Below are 14,717 nucleotides of genomic sequence, written 5' to 3'. Positions count from 1 at the left end.
AAATTTTACCACAAATCCTTCGACATGTCCATAGGGACAATCTGGCTTTGTGTAAAACTTTTCCAAGTGAGCGTTCCATGTGAGTTTTTTATCAATTTCTTGAACAGTGAAGTTCGAGGTGTACTGAGATGAACCTCAAAAAGATGAGCAGCCACAGTCCATTGCGTATTTCTGATATGACATGTAACTACACATGTACAAGTTACCTCGAAGCATAAACGTATCTGCTCCTTTTGAATACACCTTTTATCTAACTGTTAATCGAACTATCAAACAGAATCTGGTTGTCTTTGCTTCTCAATTATAAGTTTTCCTCTCGTGAGGTACAACAGAATTCAGTTTTGACGCCGAGAAGGTACACCAGTTGTGAAATAAAAAACAAACGTTCATTTTCAACCAATTTTATTACAGATTTATGATAAAAAAATAATCAATCGCACAGAACACACAACCCATTAGTTTTATTTTAAACAATATCACATTTCATTCTTCCATATGACATTTTCCAACTGCTGAGAGGCATTAATTCGGCATTTCTTTATCCTCACAAATGAATGTGAAACAAACACAATTTTATTTAGTTACTGTGTTGGTCAACCGAACGATAAACCCAATTTTCATACTCCATTTACAGAAAGGTTTGTACATAAATTTGAACCTTCGATTTTCGGAGAACTGTAATTATGAAACGTAAATAATTATTCTCCATATAATCCCTACTAATATACACCCTCAATTTTCCAAAAAAGTCCGTTTCACGAATCGAATAATATTCACCCTATACTAAACTTTCATCACGAGACTCTCAAGTAGTTCTTTATCCTTCTTTTTATCCAGAAAACATTAAAGTTTTCACCGACAACAGTCTCAAAAACCAACAAGAACCCATTAATATCGCCCGCGACTCGATCCTTAAATTTTTGTTAGTTGAAATTTAGTACAGCGATAAATCTGCGTTCTTTGTATTTCCTCGACCATTTTGAATGTAGAAAACATGTAGTCACAGGCAGATAATTGAACTTGTCTCTTCGCATACGGTAAAATAAATGCTGACATTACAAATAGAAGTACACAGCCCCGGTAGGAGCAATTATCTCGGCGAAGCGTCGGTTTTATTATCTAGCTACAGTTGGTTGATGGAGGGATGTTATCGGATAGTATAAATCCGTTTCATATATAAAAAGCTTCTCGTTTTGGATCGTTAATTCTTAATCTAAATCGTCGGACCGCATCACGCTTCAATATGGCGAGCAAATCGACAAAAAATGTCTTCTTGTGTGATGTTGACAAACTAGCCTACAAGCCAATAGAAACATTCGACACATGTAGCATATATTTTAATACAGAAAAGGAATACAGCAATAATAGTTTTATAATAATAAATTGTATTGTTGTTCCTACATTAAATTTTCGAAAACATATTCATGGTTTGAATTTAAAGGTGATTGACACATCTCTTGCAGGGAAAAATAACGACGAAATATATCCTATGATAAATATGGATATTGAAATAAACTTTCCTTCGTTCAAAGACGCTGATGTATGGACGTCTAAAAGACGAACGTCTCTGGGTATTGTTTGTCAAGATTGCAAAAGATATTTTGTGGCTTTGTCTTGGATAAACCTTGAAAGCGTTCATCCTTTTGACGGATTTCGCAACATATTGAATAACTTCGGCAGTTGAAATCAACCAATATTGGCAGATTATTCAACTACTCACATTATATTTTCCCCAGAAAGATCAAAACACTTACGGCGCATATCTTTTTTCGAGTTAGCGTCGGTGAAAAGTAAACTGGAGAACCTACAAATGTCTAGAGACTTGAGGATAGTCGTCAAAAAAACTGGCAGTAACTTTGAACTCAACAGCAGGATAACTTCAGTATATTCCAGTTTACAGAGCATACTGAAACTTCTAGATCTGCTACAATGCCAGTCACTTGTCTCAAGTTTGAAATGAGGTGACTAGCAATGATTCTAAAGAAGCTACTTTTCACACTACTCTGTAAAAAATATCCAGTCCTGGATCTTGGGAATTAGGTTGAAGATATCCAGTCCTGGATCTTGGGAGCTAGGTTGGAGATTCACAAAAAAAAAAGGTACGGCAATTCCTTCAGTTGTTTTGAGAACAATACTGAGCATCCTTTTAGAGAAAATTATTCAAAGGCATCTAAAGAAATTTTGCCTCCTTCAATATCGCAACGAGAATTTTTTTTTGCGATATAACGTCATTCTACCGCTATATGCTCCAATGGAATTACTAGCGTTAGGCAAACGTTTTTAAACGTAACTGTCTAAATTTTACATTTTGTTGTTGGTGTTACTCAACGTTTCACAAATACAATTGGCCTGTATCTTCAGGTGTACGCCAAGGCGATAGATCTTCATTCTTGTTTTCTGTTTGGGTTATCAGCTTTTGTCTATGAATTAATTTCGGAGCATTCTCCCATGTAGCACTTTTTTGGTGAACACTTTCAAATGAAAACCTTTCTCATACCAACTTTGTTGCTGGTATGGTTCCTTCTGTAGCGCTATACAATGACTTCTCAATCTTTTCACTTGATAATTTGTATTTCATTCCTTTCAGATGTGTTAATCAGTTTGTAACCCCAACATAATTTCTTTTCAAAAGGTTTCAGTTGAACTCAAGAATTTGGAATTGTTTTTGATTATACGTAAAAAAGATAGCAATGAACAAATACTCTCCCATGTATTTGAATATATGTTCAATACTGAAACATATGCAATCGTATCGCCGCGCCTGTGGAACAATAAATAAGGAACTCGCTCGCGTTCCCTGGGGCTTCAGCACATAGTCTTTCTGCACGATCTTTACCGAAGAATCGTCATACCGCAACCAGCAGTTGAAGCCGACGCAGAAGGCATCGGTTACGTAGTGTCCCATGGTGGCCTCTTTGTCGTAGTGGTACACAACGGCAAATATCTTGTTATGCTTCTCTTCTGGAGAATGTGTTCTCGACGAAACCAGTATCGAATCAATTTTCAAGTCGAATTCAAATTTCATATCCTTGATAATCTCCTTTCAACCGCCGTGGCTACAATCGGAAAACTTCAAATGCAATATGAGGATAAATGGAGGTTCGCAGAGTAATATCTCTAGTGCTTTTCTGACAGTCTTCACGTTTCCAATGTTGAGAGGCAGCGTGAGGAAAGGTTGGAAATTCTCAGTAATGTGATCTCCGGCACGATGTATGCTCGACTTCAGTGACCCCCAAAGATGTCGCTTATTGGTGTTCTGGCAAAGTTGGTACTTTAGTTTACATTTCAATTATTTGTTGATCCTATAACCTTCCACTCCATCACTTGAATCATTGTCCGTAGCAGAGGTTTTCCCCTTTTCAGTGTTACATTTAAACAAATCCATCGACTCCATTAACTCATCATTCAGACCGATCAAAAAAAAACAAGAAACATGATAACTGATCGGTCGTTCTTGGAATTTTTTCCCACTCAAATGTATTGAATGTAGATTCAGTGTTGAAAAATTTTGTTTGGAAAAAGTTACTATACCTATGTCTATTGAAAATAAGTAAATACATAACAACAACTTGAAAATTAAATTTACAGACTGACAATGAGTCGTGAAACAGTTCAATGGTTTGTGAAAATAACAAAATAAATACAGGAAGAACTTTGTCTTTGATGTATGAAAAATGAAAACATATTTCTACCCTAGGTACATGAATATTATTCCAGCTTCTGACTTCTTTGAATAATAATAATAATAAAAATGGTATAATTTATAACTCACCAGCAAGAGGAAAAAGTGATGATATATTATGTTATTCTCTACTTTGTAACTGGACGTTTCTATTAAATATAATAACTATAATTGTCAACAAAATAGATCGACTATCATTACGAACTCTCGTTTATTAACAATCATATAAATTGGTTTAGGTTTAGCATATTGGAAAATATCATATGAATTCAATTCTTGTCCATAACACTTATTCGATATTCCTATACATAAAAAATACTCAATTTGCTATTCGAATCATTAATAATGAACAATTCCCAACAACGCATTTCATGCTTATAATCAACATAAAACTTTCTCAATTCCTGAATGATGAAGTGAGTGTATCTCCAGTGCAGATATCTTCCTATTTATACTGGTAGAGCTGATGAGAGTGAGGTAAGGAAAAGTTTCTTATATAAAGCGTTCAGCATTTCACGATAATGAGTGAACCAATTTCACAAAATTCAAGATCTTTCAAATGATGTATCAATCGAACCTCTTAAAAAAATAGGGTAGCTGCGGACCACATGGGTGTGAAGTATGTATGGGGTATGTAGTATATATATATTTTTAAATTTCTCTGTAACTTTTCAAATCGAGCCATTTCACTTTATTGGTCTTTTTCAAGACTTCTGAAGTAATATTGATTTTTTTCGCGACACATCACTATGTCTCAATTCATCATTCAGGATTAGTGTTGAACCCCAAGAAAGTGTTTTTGTCCTCTCTATCAAGGAGACACAACTACTGACTAGATGAATCGTAAATCATGTACAAATTCTTGTACTTCTAAAGAAATTCATCGACATTGCAACGACAAGTTCAAAAAAACATAACTTTCCAACGCAATATCTATAAGAAAAAATCTACTGAAATAAAGTAGTGTTAGTGTTAAACTCTACGAAAATATCAATCATTACATCATTGAGTTTTAGAGCTGGACAAAAAATTCAGCTAGTTGCAATATAAATAAAAAAACAAATAATATTTCAAAAACTATTGGATTTTCATATCAACACTTATAATTAAAGTAAAAGTTTGCTATTTTCATGAAAATCTATAGAGAAACCTTGAAACCAGAATATATTCGTTATTGTAAATATTCGATTAAATCATGAAAAAGTAGGTACTTCATCTTTCACCAACTACCGAATAATTTGTGATTTGTTAGTAATTTGTATTTGACGTCAATTCAATATTATAATCTGGAAAAAATCTGGCAGAAAACAACACCCTATATTAAGAATTTAACATTACTAGCCATTACTCGATGAAAATCCAATTAAAACTACTGAAACAGTTTAACGTTTTACAAAAACCGCGGCACGAGTTTAGCTATACAAAAGCTATACTCAGAGAGGTTTTGAAAATCTGTTTAATCTTTGCTACATGAACTTTCAACAAATTGTCAAAATATGTTGATAGAACTTACATATAATCTCTTTTGTCTCACTTGGGCCACTCTCAACTTTCAAATCATAAATACGAAACTGTATTCTTTGTATCAATTATTTATGAAAATATTCATTTATTATTGAAAAATTCATTTTTTTTATATTCCTGAAAGTTTAGGTAATTGCTCAAATGAAAGAAATTCTTAAGTTTTTTAATAGCTGATTCTCAAAGAATTTTTAAAAAATTCATTATTTGAACAAATAAACTACCAATCACATATATTATGTTCAAATACCAACTTTCATTTTCCATGAATTTTCCCAATCCCAAAATTCAATTATTTCAAAAATCTCTGGAAGTTGTAAAACGTGACAAAACTTTGCTGGAACTATCCGATGATTGTGACTTAGTATTTCATTTATTTAAATGAATTTCAATGTAGAAAGATTTTTCGGGATTTAGTAGTGATGCATAGTGTACGTGTTACAAAAAAAATGTTTCTAAGTTCGGGGAGGAAGAACATCCTGTATAAAACGTTTTCTGCTATGACTCTGGTATCAAAATGGCAATTCCTGTTGTTTTTGTGCTTTTATTTTTTTTTTCCAGTTCCTGGTGTTAAGTTTTTTTATACCATCAATATTATTTTTGGCCTCATATACCGTAGGTACAATTCTGGTCATTCTACAAACTTCAGTTGGGACACCCACCCTCAAAACGCAACGCCTACCATTCCACACGGCAATTTGTTGAAATTAATTCCATTGATGCTCTGTAAAGACGCATGAACTGTAACGACTCCATCGTAGATCTATTATATGCAGATAATGACTTCCGAGTGAATCGAACTGAAATATCCTCGGCGAAATCCCTTACTTTGATCGCTGGAAATCTCGTGATGGAATATCTAATTTGAATCGCCAAAAGGCATTATTCTCTCATTTAGCATACAGTTGTACTACGTCTAGAGTTTACTCGTGCGTGATTTCACAACTGAGAAGTCATCAATAGTAATATCATCAAGATGTGTCTGTCAGATACGGGAAATGAGCTGAGATAACTGAGAACGTAGGGTAGGGTCGATAAAATTTGATGAAAGGCAAGAAAGAAAAAATCTATAATTGTTATATTATCAAAATAAAATGTCAACGTATAACTGAAAATTATATTTCAGATAACTACTGACCATAGCGAACATATTGAAAACAATATTAATTTTTCTTCGACGCAATTATCAATAAGTGAACTTGAAGAAGCAGGCGTAGAAAGCGGAACAGAAACAATAAACAGTTGCACCAGCGAGAAATTAGAAGCTAAAGAAAAAATTAGACATCAGTTTGGTTGATGTATAAAAAATTCTTTCCTGTAAAATAGAAATAATAAACAGTTGCACAAGCGAGAAATTAGAAACGAATGCAAAAATGAGAGTCACGAAAAAGTGTATATTGGGGTAGAACCCCAACTGAGCATTTTTGATGTGGAGGTTGATGAATGTATCAAAGAACTTCCCAAATCTTGTGGAGGATGTTACTCAAACCAAAAACAATTTCACTTGATATAATGAGTTGTGGGCTAATAGGAAGGATGGGATGGAAAGTTTATGAATTTTTAGATTTAAGAGAACTTGATTTGAATAAGAATTCACCTGTAGAATTGAGCATTTTTGGAGTGGAGATTGAACAAGTTTTAAAGAAGAATTTTCGAAATCTTGATTGAGTTTCCTGTGAGGCTTGTTAAATAAAAACAAAGTCACTTCTTACAACGAGTTGTTGGCTTATTGGAAGAATGGAATTGAAAGTTTATGAACTGTTAAATTTGCGAGAACTTGGTTTGACTATGAATTTACCTGTGAAATCAAGCATTGATGGGTAGACGTTGATGCAGGTTTCAAAGAAGATTTTTCCTAATCTTATTCGAGTTTTTGTCGAGCTTGTTATTCAAAATGAAAACTAAGACACTTTTTATTGATTCGGCCACAATATATTCGAAATCAAAACAAGTGTTGTAGAACCTAGATTTGGAAATTCCAAAAACTCAACTAATTAATATTTTTTCCGTTCTCTAATCAAGTTCAGAAAGTGATTTCAGCGTTATAAAACATATATATATATATATATATATATATATATATATATATATATATATATATATATATATATAGTGTTTTTTTTCTTTAAGGAACACTTATAACTCTTTTTTTAAATGACATATCATTTATGATGTAAATTTATTTGTGTTTATCTTGAACTTCCCGAGATTATTTTTTTGGCTCAACACCTTTATATATTGTGTCCACATTTCAATCATCCTGCCACCTAACCTGACATACTCTGTAAGTGTTTTTCACTGATCTCTCCTTAAATATCTAATCGTTTCCTTGTTCATATGATGATGATAATAAAGATTGTAAAAGGCTTGGAATCTGTGTTGTAAGAGTACACTGTTTTGGCCTGCTGCACACCCAAATATATCTTTCCCTTTCAGACTGCAATTTGTGAAATTCCAAGTATAGTCGGCTTTTTTGGACTTCATTCAAATGTGCACCTAATTTCCATGACTTTAAGTTTCGCACTTCTCAATTGGATTTTTCTGACATTGACATCTCTTAAAAAACTTCAATGGGTTGGCAACACCAACGGTGTCCTGCCAACACACATAATTCCTCCAAATATTAGCCAAACCCTGATTCACCTTGAACTCCGGACACCAACAGACGGACTAATTCTTTGACGATTACATCATTAGTATTCAATTACTAATAAGACTCTTTGAAATGTAAGATAGAAATAAGTATACTGAAAGTAAGAATCAACGAAAATTCTGAATAAATAGCGATGGAAAAAATAACGAATCAATCGACAACAGTAGAATGGAAACGGATATGCTTTGAAGACCTCAAAACAGTTCCGCGTAGCCAATCTGGGAGAATCAAAACGACTGTCGAGAAAATTTGTTTGCCAAGAAAGTCGGGGTAAACTACCTGAATGGCATCTGTTATGTGAATAGCGTCTTACAAGCGCTCTTGATGACAAAAAGCTTCCACAGTGAAGTAGTTTTGTTGGGAAACAACGACATTTCTCATTTGTGTCTCACACCGCACAATACTCTTATTTCATACCTGGATATTTGTAAGACAATGTGGGGATGTTGTAAATATCGATAGAGGAGGAGTAAAGCTAACTTAAAGATTCTTTGATCGAAACAATCGAAATAAAAATTGAAGAAAAGAAATTCGGGCTGCATAAAAATGAAACTATTCATGATAATAATTATTGAATTTTCACAATAATTATATCATAGATAGTATTAGCGATTTTCATTTAGTGACGGGTATTCTCAATATAAATGAAAAAAAAATATGGAAATTAGTAAAAAGAAGAGCATATAAAAACTATGAACTTACAAAGGCTAAGACTTTCAAGACTATCTTGGGATTATTATGGTGAAAGCTGAAACAGAAAGGTTTCAAGAAAAAATGTTCGGATGAAACCAACCCTTCGCAAGAAATAAAAATGTTGCAAAAAATAAAAATCAAACAAAAGAAAAATTATAGTATACGATACATTCATACGGCGTGTCATCACTTATGTGATGAAACAAGAGTGATGAATAAAAAAAAAGAAGGAAAGTTAAGAAGGCTAGAAACATGATATTACCCCAGTAGCAAAAAGAAGTCAAAAAAGAAATGAAGAAATAGAAAAAGAGATGCCTAAAAATTAGGCAATGGAAAGAGAAATGCAGAAATAGGAAAATATGCTTAAGCAGCTAGGACCAACAGAAAAGGTAATCAATACATTATAAACTTCCACCCCAGAGTCATAATGCTAACGAATTGAATAGCGTTGATGATGATAATGATGATGATGATGATGAAATAAAAGGATTATTAGTAGTATTTTCGAATATGAAGAGTTTTATGAGACCACTTAGCATCATATATATTTGTAGAAAAACAGATTGAAGATACCCCGTAGATACCCGTAAATACTTTCACTAAATATATGTGAGGTTATTTTTCCGTAAGTTCATCCGTTGATAGTGATTCCAAGAGTAACGTTTCGCCATCATCTCAGATGACATTATGGAAACGTGTTACTGCTGAGGAACACCCCCTGACAAAGCATAAGAATTACATTATTTATCGACCAATGTTTTTACGATTTCATAAAATTTTACTGATGGTAAGTTTTGAGGAGTATTTTTAAACATTATAGAAAAATCTTAAATGGAAATTCGTTTAATTTAGTATTGCCGCTCATTAGACAGAAATTTTCATTGTGAACTTCTTATTATGTCCTTTGTAACTCTATGTTGTATCATAAAAGAATACAAACCCAGAAAGATTAAGTAATACATAATGTAACATTGGTACCTTGGATGTTCAATTAGCCCGGCAAAAAAAGGAAAAAACGTGGAAATGAATGTTTTTTACCATATCTCAATAAAAAACTGAAAACACTAGTCATTGTTTCAAAAATTTCTTTTTTAAATTCTCCATTAAAATAATGCTGTAATTTCCAGAAGAAAACACAAGACTATCGAACAAATAAATCATACGAAAACAATCAGTTCATTTATTACACCTTGAACTTATTTTAAATAGACCTTTTTAGTATTCAAAAAGCCACTTGAGGGTGCTGTACAGCCATAAGTAGCAGAAAAAAAATATTGGTTTCAATCCCTGATTTGTCTATAGATTTTCTGTGAACACGCTTTTGTTCACATATCAAACACATATCATTGACTCGAAATATCTGCCTCCTTATCAATTATGTGCTGATTCTAGAATACTTATAAAGCAAAAAATATATATATAATTTCGTATCTAATCAATAATTTACAACTTATCTCATTCTTTTCTCTTTAGCGACTCTCTTCTTAACTCTTCTTCGTTCCGTTACCGTTATCCAACGAAGATGCTAGATCTGCTGGTTCGGTAACCGGCAACGAGCAAGCGAAATTTCTGCAAACATACGCCGCCGATTTGCCTTGGATGGGCCGCAGACGGGAAAGAGTCTCGTGTCGCCGGTAAAGGAGGCCGGCTCTTCCTCCCGGACCGTCTGCTATGGCCAGGATTCGACCGGGAATGAAACGCGAGCGTACGACGTCCAAGAGAGCCTGCGTGTTGTTGTCTTCTGTTTGGCCAGCGATGAATACCTATAAAAAAAACACTTTGAAGTTCTACACTACGATTTCAATTGCGAAATAATCCTTTCCGTTATTATTTTTTTGTTCTTTGATTCCTCTTTCAGATACATACTACTTTTCGTTTAATCTCAATCAAGGATGACTTGCCAGAAAAAATTAAGAAAGTTAATACCTTACCTAATTTTTTTTTTGAAGGACACATCTATAAAAGTTATAAGTTATATCGAAACTTAATATATATAGTTTAAAAAACAAAAAAACACACTTTTAAAGCGAACCGCGAACTAAAAAGTTGAAAATATTTTTTTTAAGTTAGCTTAAAACAATAACAAACGAAAAATACTAGTATTATTGTGAAAAAAGCGACGGGCGCTTGATATACAAAAAATATGGCGCAAAGCGCCCACACTTTTTTCGCAATAATACTAATTTTTTCGTTCGTTATTGTTTCAAGCTTATTTGAAAAAAAAATTTTTTGACTTTTTAGTTCGATGTTCGAAGCGTGTTTTTTAGTTTTTTTAAACTATATTCATTTTGAATTTTCCTCTTTTCCTCTCGGGAATGTATAGATGGGGTCAAAATATCACCAGTACTTCATATAACTTTTTTTCCTAAAATCCTTCGTTACCAAGTAACGGGCCCTCGAAGTTACAAAATGAAAAGTGTTTTTCTTTGATAACTTTTCAAGTGAATATTCAAAATCATCCAAATTTTGGTAATTGACTAAACAAATGAATTCCTTCGATGAGCTTTCATGCAAGAGTCAGTTGTTTTGCTACAAAGTCAGGAACGGACTACCCCCGATAGTCCACACCCCAAAACTTTGAAATGACAGATATTTCTCAATATTTTTCAACAAATTAAGATTACTTGGACAATTTTATGAATGTAAGTACTCGTGTGGAAAGTCGATCGGAGCAACGAGTCTTGATAAAAATGTAGTTTCACTCGACGACATCAAACCCGCTCGTCCACCATTATTTGAAATGAATAATTATCAAAGCAGAAATAATAATGATAACGTTAATTCAACAACATTTATCCTGAGATGTCTACCATTATTCGAAAATATTAGTTTTTAAGGAAAATGGAAATGATAGGTAAAATGTTCATAACGAATTTTTATAATGCAAACACGTTTAACTAACGAAACTCAAGAGCCTCAAGAGCAAACAGAAATGAAAAATCCGCTACAGAAACTGCTCGATATGACCACCTTCTCTCTCTATACATTTTCTTAGTCTGCGAAGACACCCTCTCTGTACTTGAAATATCACTCCAGGGTCGTTTCGTATGGCTTCACAATGTAATGTTATTCTATTCAACAATGCATCTCTTGTGTGAATAGGTGTAGCGTAAACAAGGCTTTTTAGATGCCCCCACAGAAAGAAATCCAATGGATTTGAATCCGGAGACCGCGATGGCCATGAATATGGCCCACCTCTACCAATCCATCTATTGTGGAAAATATGGATCAGATGGTCACGCACAATCAAACTAAAATGAGGAGGAGCGCCATCATGCATAAACCACATATCTCTTCGGGTTTGCAATGGAACATGTTCCAAAAGTCCATTCAAATCGTTCTGAATGAACTCCAAATAACGTTCTCCATTCAATCGGTCCTGTAGAACGAATGGTCCTATAAGATGGTTTCCTATGATACCAGCCCAAACATTCACGTTGAATTTCCGTTGGTGTTTGGTTTGCAATATCCCATGGGGATTTTCTTCGGCCCATATATGGAGATTATGAGAGTTGATAACTCCATCTCTACTGAAACCTGCTTCATCAGTGAATAAAACTCGATTAATAAAAGTCATATCCTCTCTTTGCCTATCCATGAACCAATTGGCATATTCCAGTCGTGCTAGAAAATCTTGAGGTGTCATGGCATGTACCTTCTGGATGTGAAATGGGTGGAGCAGTTGTTCCCTAATTATTCTATGAATAGTGGACTTGGATGTATGGAACTGTTCTGATAGATTTCTGATGCTCATTGAAGGATCATCAGCGACGGCTTCCAAAATATTTTCCTCAATACAACGGTACGTTCAGTCCTAGGAGCGCCCTCACCACCTCGTTTTGGCAAAACTGTACCTACAATAATATCGAAATAAAACAACGTGCTCAAATTAATTATCAATTATTACATACCTGTCTCCCTCAAGCTGCGATCGACACGCTCGAATGTTTCTCTTGACGGTACCGTTCGATTGGGAAAATGCTCGGAAGACAGACGACGAGCTTCTGCAGCATTACAAAATGCTCGTCCATAAAATACATGCATATCTGCATATTCATTGAATGTAAACTGTTCGGCCATATCAAAAAAATTCAAAATATCCTATAGAATATTGACAATACAATGATAGTTATATGACAACGCACCACTCAACAAAACAAAATCGCATTCCAGTTTCTCATTTTTTATCAAAAGTTTCTAAAAGGTTTTTTCGTCAACATCTGTGAAAGAAATGGAACATAATTATTTCCTGGATATTTTTCACCTGATCATGTGCAGACGTTTTTGTAGTTCATTCGTTTGCTTTTTATTAGTATAGTAAATATTTTTTCCGATGTGCGTTTTTTCAGCTAAATTTAGATTCGTGTTAAAGAATTTCTCCCATAAAATTATAATTATCAGTGAAACTCCTCAACAGTTTAGCTGTGAAGAAGAATTTGAAACATTCGAATGTTGAGTTTCATGAGATTCAGATAACTGATCAACACGAAACGTGATTATTCCACACGTATTATGTACATACAAAATATGGAATGAATTCGATATTTCATAGTAGAGTAGCTTGTTAGTTTAAAAACACCACGAATCTACAGAACTTGATATTTCTTTTGAAAAAATATCTGCTATCACAATTATGACTTAAACTTCCATATAGGTACTGTACTTTTTGTTTACGACTTCATTTTAGCATACTTTGTATTATTCATGTTATAAATGTTGTTGAATTAACGTTATCATTATTATTTCTGCTTTGATAATTATTCATTTCAAATAATGGTGGACGAGCGGGTTTGATGTCGTCGAGTAGAACTACATTTTTATCAAGACTCGTTACTCCGATCGACTTTCCACACGAGTACTTTTATTCATAAAATTGTCCAAGTAACCTTATTTTGTTGAAAAATATTGAAAATATCTGTCATTTCAAAGTTTTGGGGTGTGGACCATCGGGGGTAGTCCGTTCCTGACTTTGTAGCAAAACAACTGACTCCTGCATGAAAGCTCATCGACGGAATTCATTTATTTAGTCAATTACCAAAATTTTGATGATTTTGAATATTCACTTGAAAAGTTATCAAAGAAAAACATTTTTCATTTTGTAACTTCGAGGGCCCGTAACTTGGTTACGAAGACTTTTAGAAAAAAAAGTTATATGAAGTACTGGTGATATTTTGACCCCATCTATACATTCACGAGAGGAAAAGAGGAAGTCCAGGGACACCCTGTATACAAACATACAGGTGAAGCTAATGAAAGCGTATTAAAAATAAATGTTCCTGATGGCATATCCACGACTCTCATAAAAAACATGCATAGGTGTCTAATATTACCACTGATTCATATAATTAACCTAACTTTTAAGCACTGTTGACTTCCTTATCAGTGGAAAGAATTATTGGTTACACCTATACACAAGGTAGGTAAACATAGACAACTATAGACCGATTTCAGTAATAAATGATTTTGCAAAAATTTTGCAACACTCAGGAAAAGGTCAACGGTTTTCTTTGAAAAATAACTAACAGATAATTTGGCTCCATAGAGAACTCTAATACCGAAAGTGCAGTGTTTTTGACTTTGTTGAGAAAGTTGTGGGGCCCTTGGAGGGATCAGAGAAATGTTTGATCTTGATCTTGCCTAGGCTTTTGACACAGTATCACATCACAAGCTCTTGAAAATATTTCATTACTATGATATAAGAGGGCCAACGCTGTCTCTACTTATCAAATAGGATGCAAAAAATCAAACTAGAACCAGCAGTGAAAATTGGGGTTTCTCAAGGTACGATACTAGGTCAAATTCTGCTCCTAATCTACATAAATAGCATTAGTTCTATTCTTAATTCCAACGGACACATAATTTCCTATGCCAATGACACAGCTATAGTTGTAGTGGAAATTCTTGGGACAAGGTGTGCATATATTCTGAAGAAATACTACAAATTATCCAAGAATGGCTAAACTACAACTTTCTGTGCCTGAACAAATTTATAAGATTTTCAATACTCCAAAGCGATCATCCTAATGAAAATACAGATGAAGTCGAACGTGAAACAGAAATATGCTGTTATCCTTTAATAGAACGAACACAAAAAATTAAATTCTTGGGGGTCTTGGTAGATAAGATGGGATGTTCATGAAGCTTCTCAATGTCCGTTATCTGAAGAGG

The 14,717-nt window shown here is 33.8% G+C and overlaps 1 protein-coding gene across 1 annotated transcript in view; it reads right to left on the bottom strand.

The window, feature by feature from the left end:
* Nucleotides 1–385: 385 nt before the first annotated feature.
* The window catches only part of LOC111509674 (spermatogenesis-associated protein 20), an 85,985-nt gene continuing 71,653 nt past the window's right edge, over nucleotides 386–14,717 (bottom strand). The window contains exon 7 of the mRNA XM_074179896.1: nucleotides 386–10,312. Within this exon, the coding sequence (XP_074035997.1) occupies nucleotides 10,034–10,312 (279 nt within the window). The 3' untranslated portion in view covers nucleotides 386–10,033. The remainder of the gene's footprint in view (nucleotides 10,313–14,717) is intronic.

Source organism: Leptinotarsa decemlineata, unplaced genomic scaffold (assembly GCF_025532065.1).
Source record: "Leptinotarsa decemlineata unplaced genomic scaffold, Ldec_3_MD MMD2_tig00026282_RagTag_RagTag, whole genome shotgun sequence".
NCBI classification, from domain to species: domain Eukaryota; kingdom Metazoa; phylum Arthropoda; class Insecta; order Coleoptera; family Chrysomelidae; genus Leptinotarsa; species Leptinotarsa decemlineata.
This window is presented reverse-complemented; position numbering and strand designations above follow the sequence as displayed.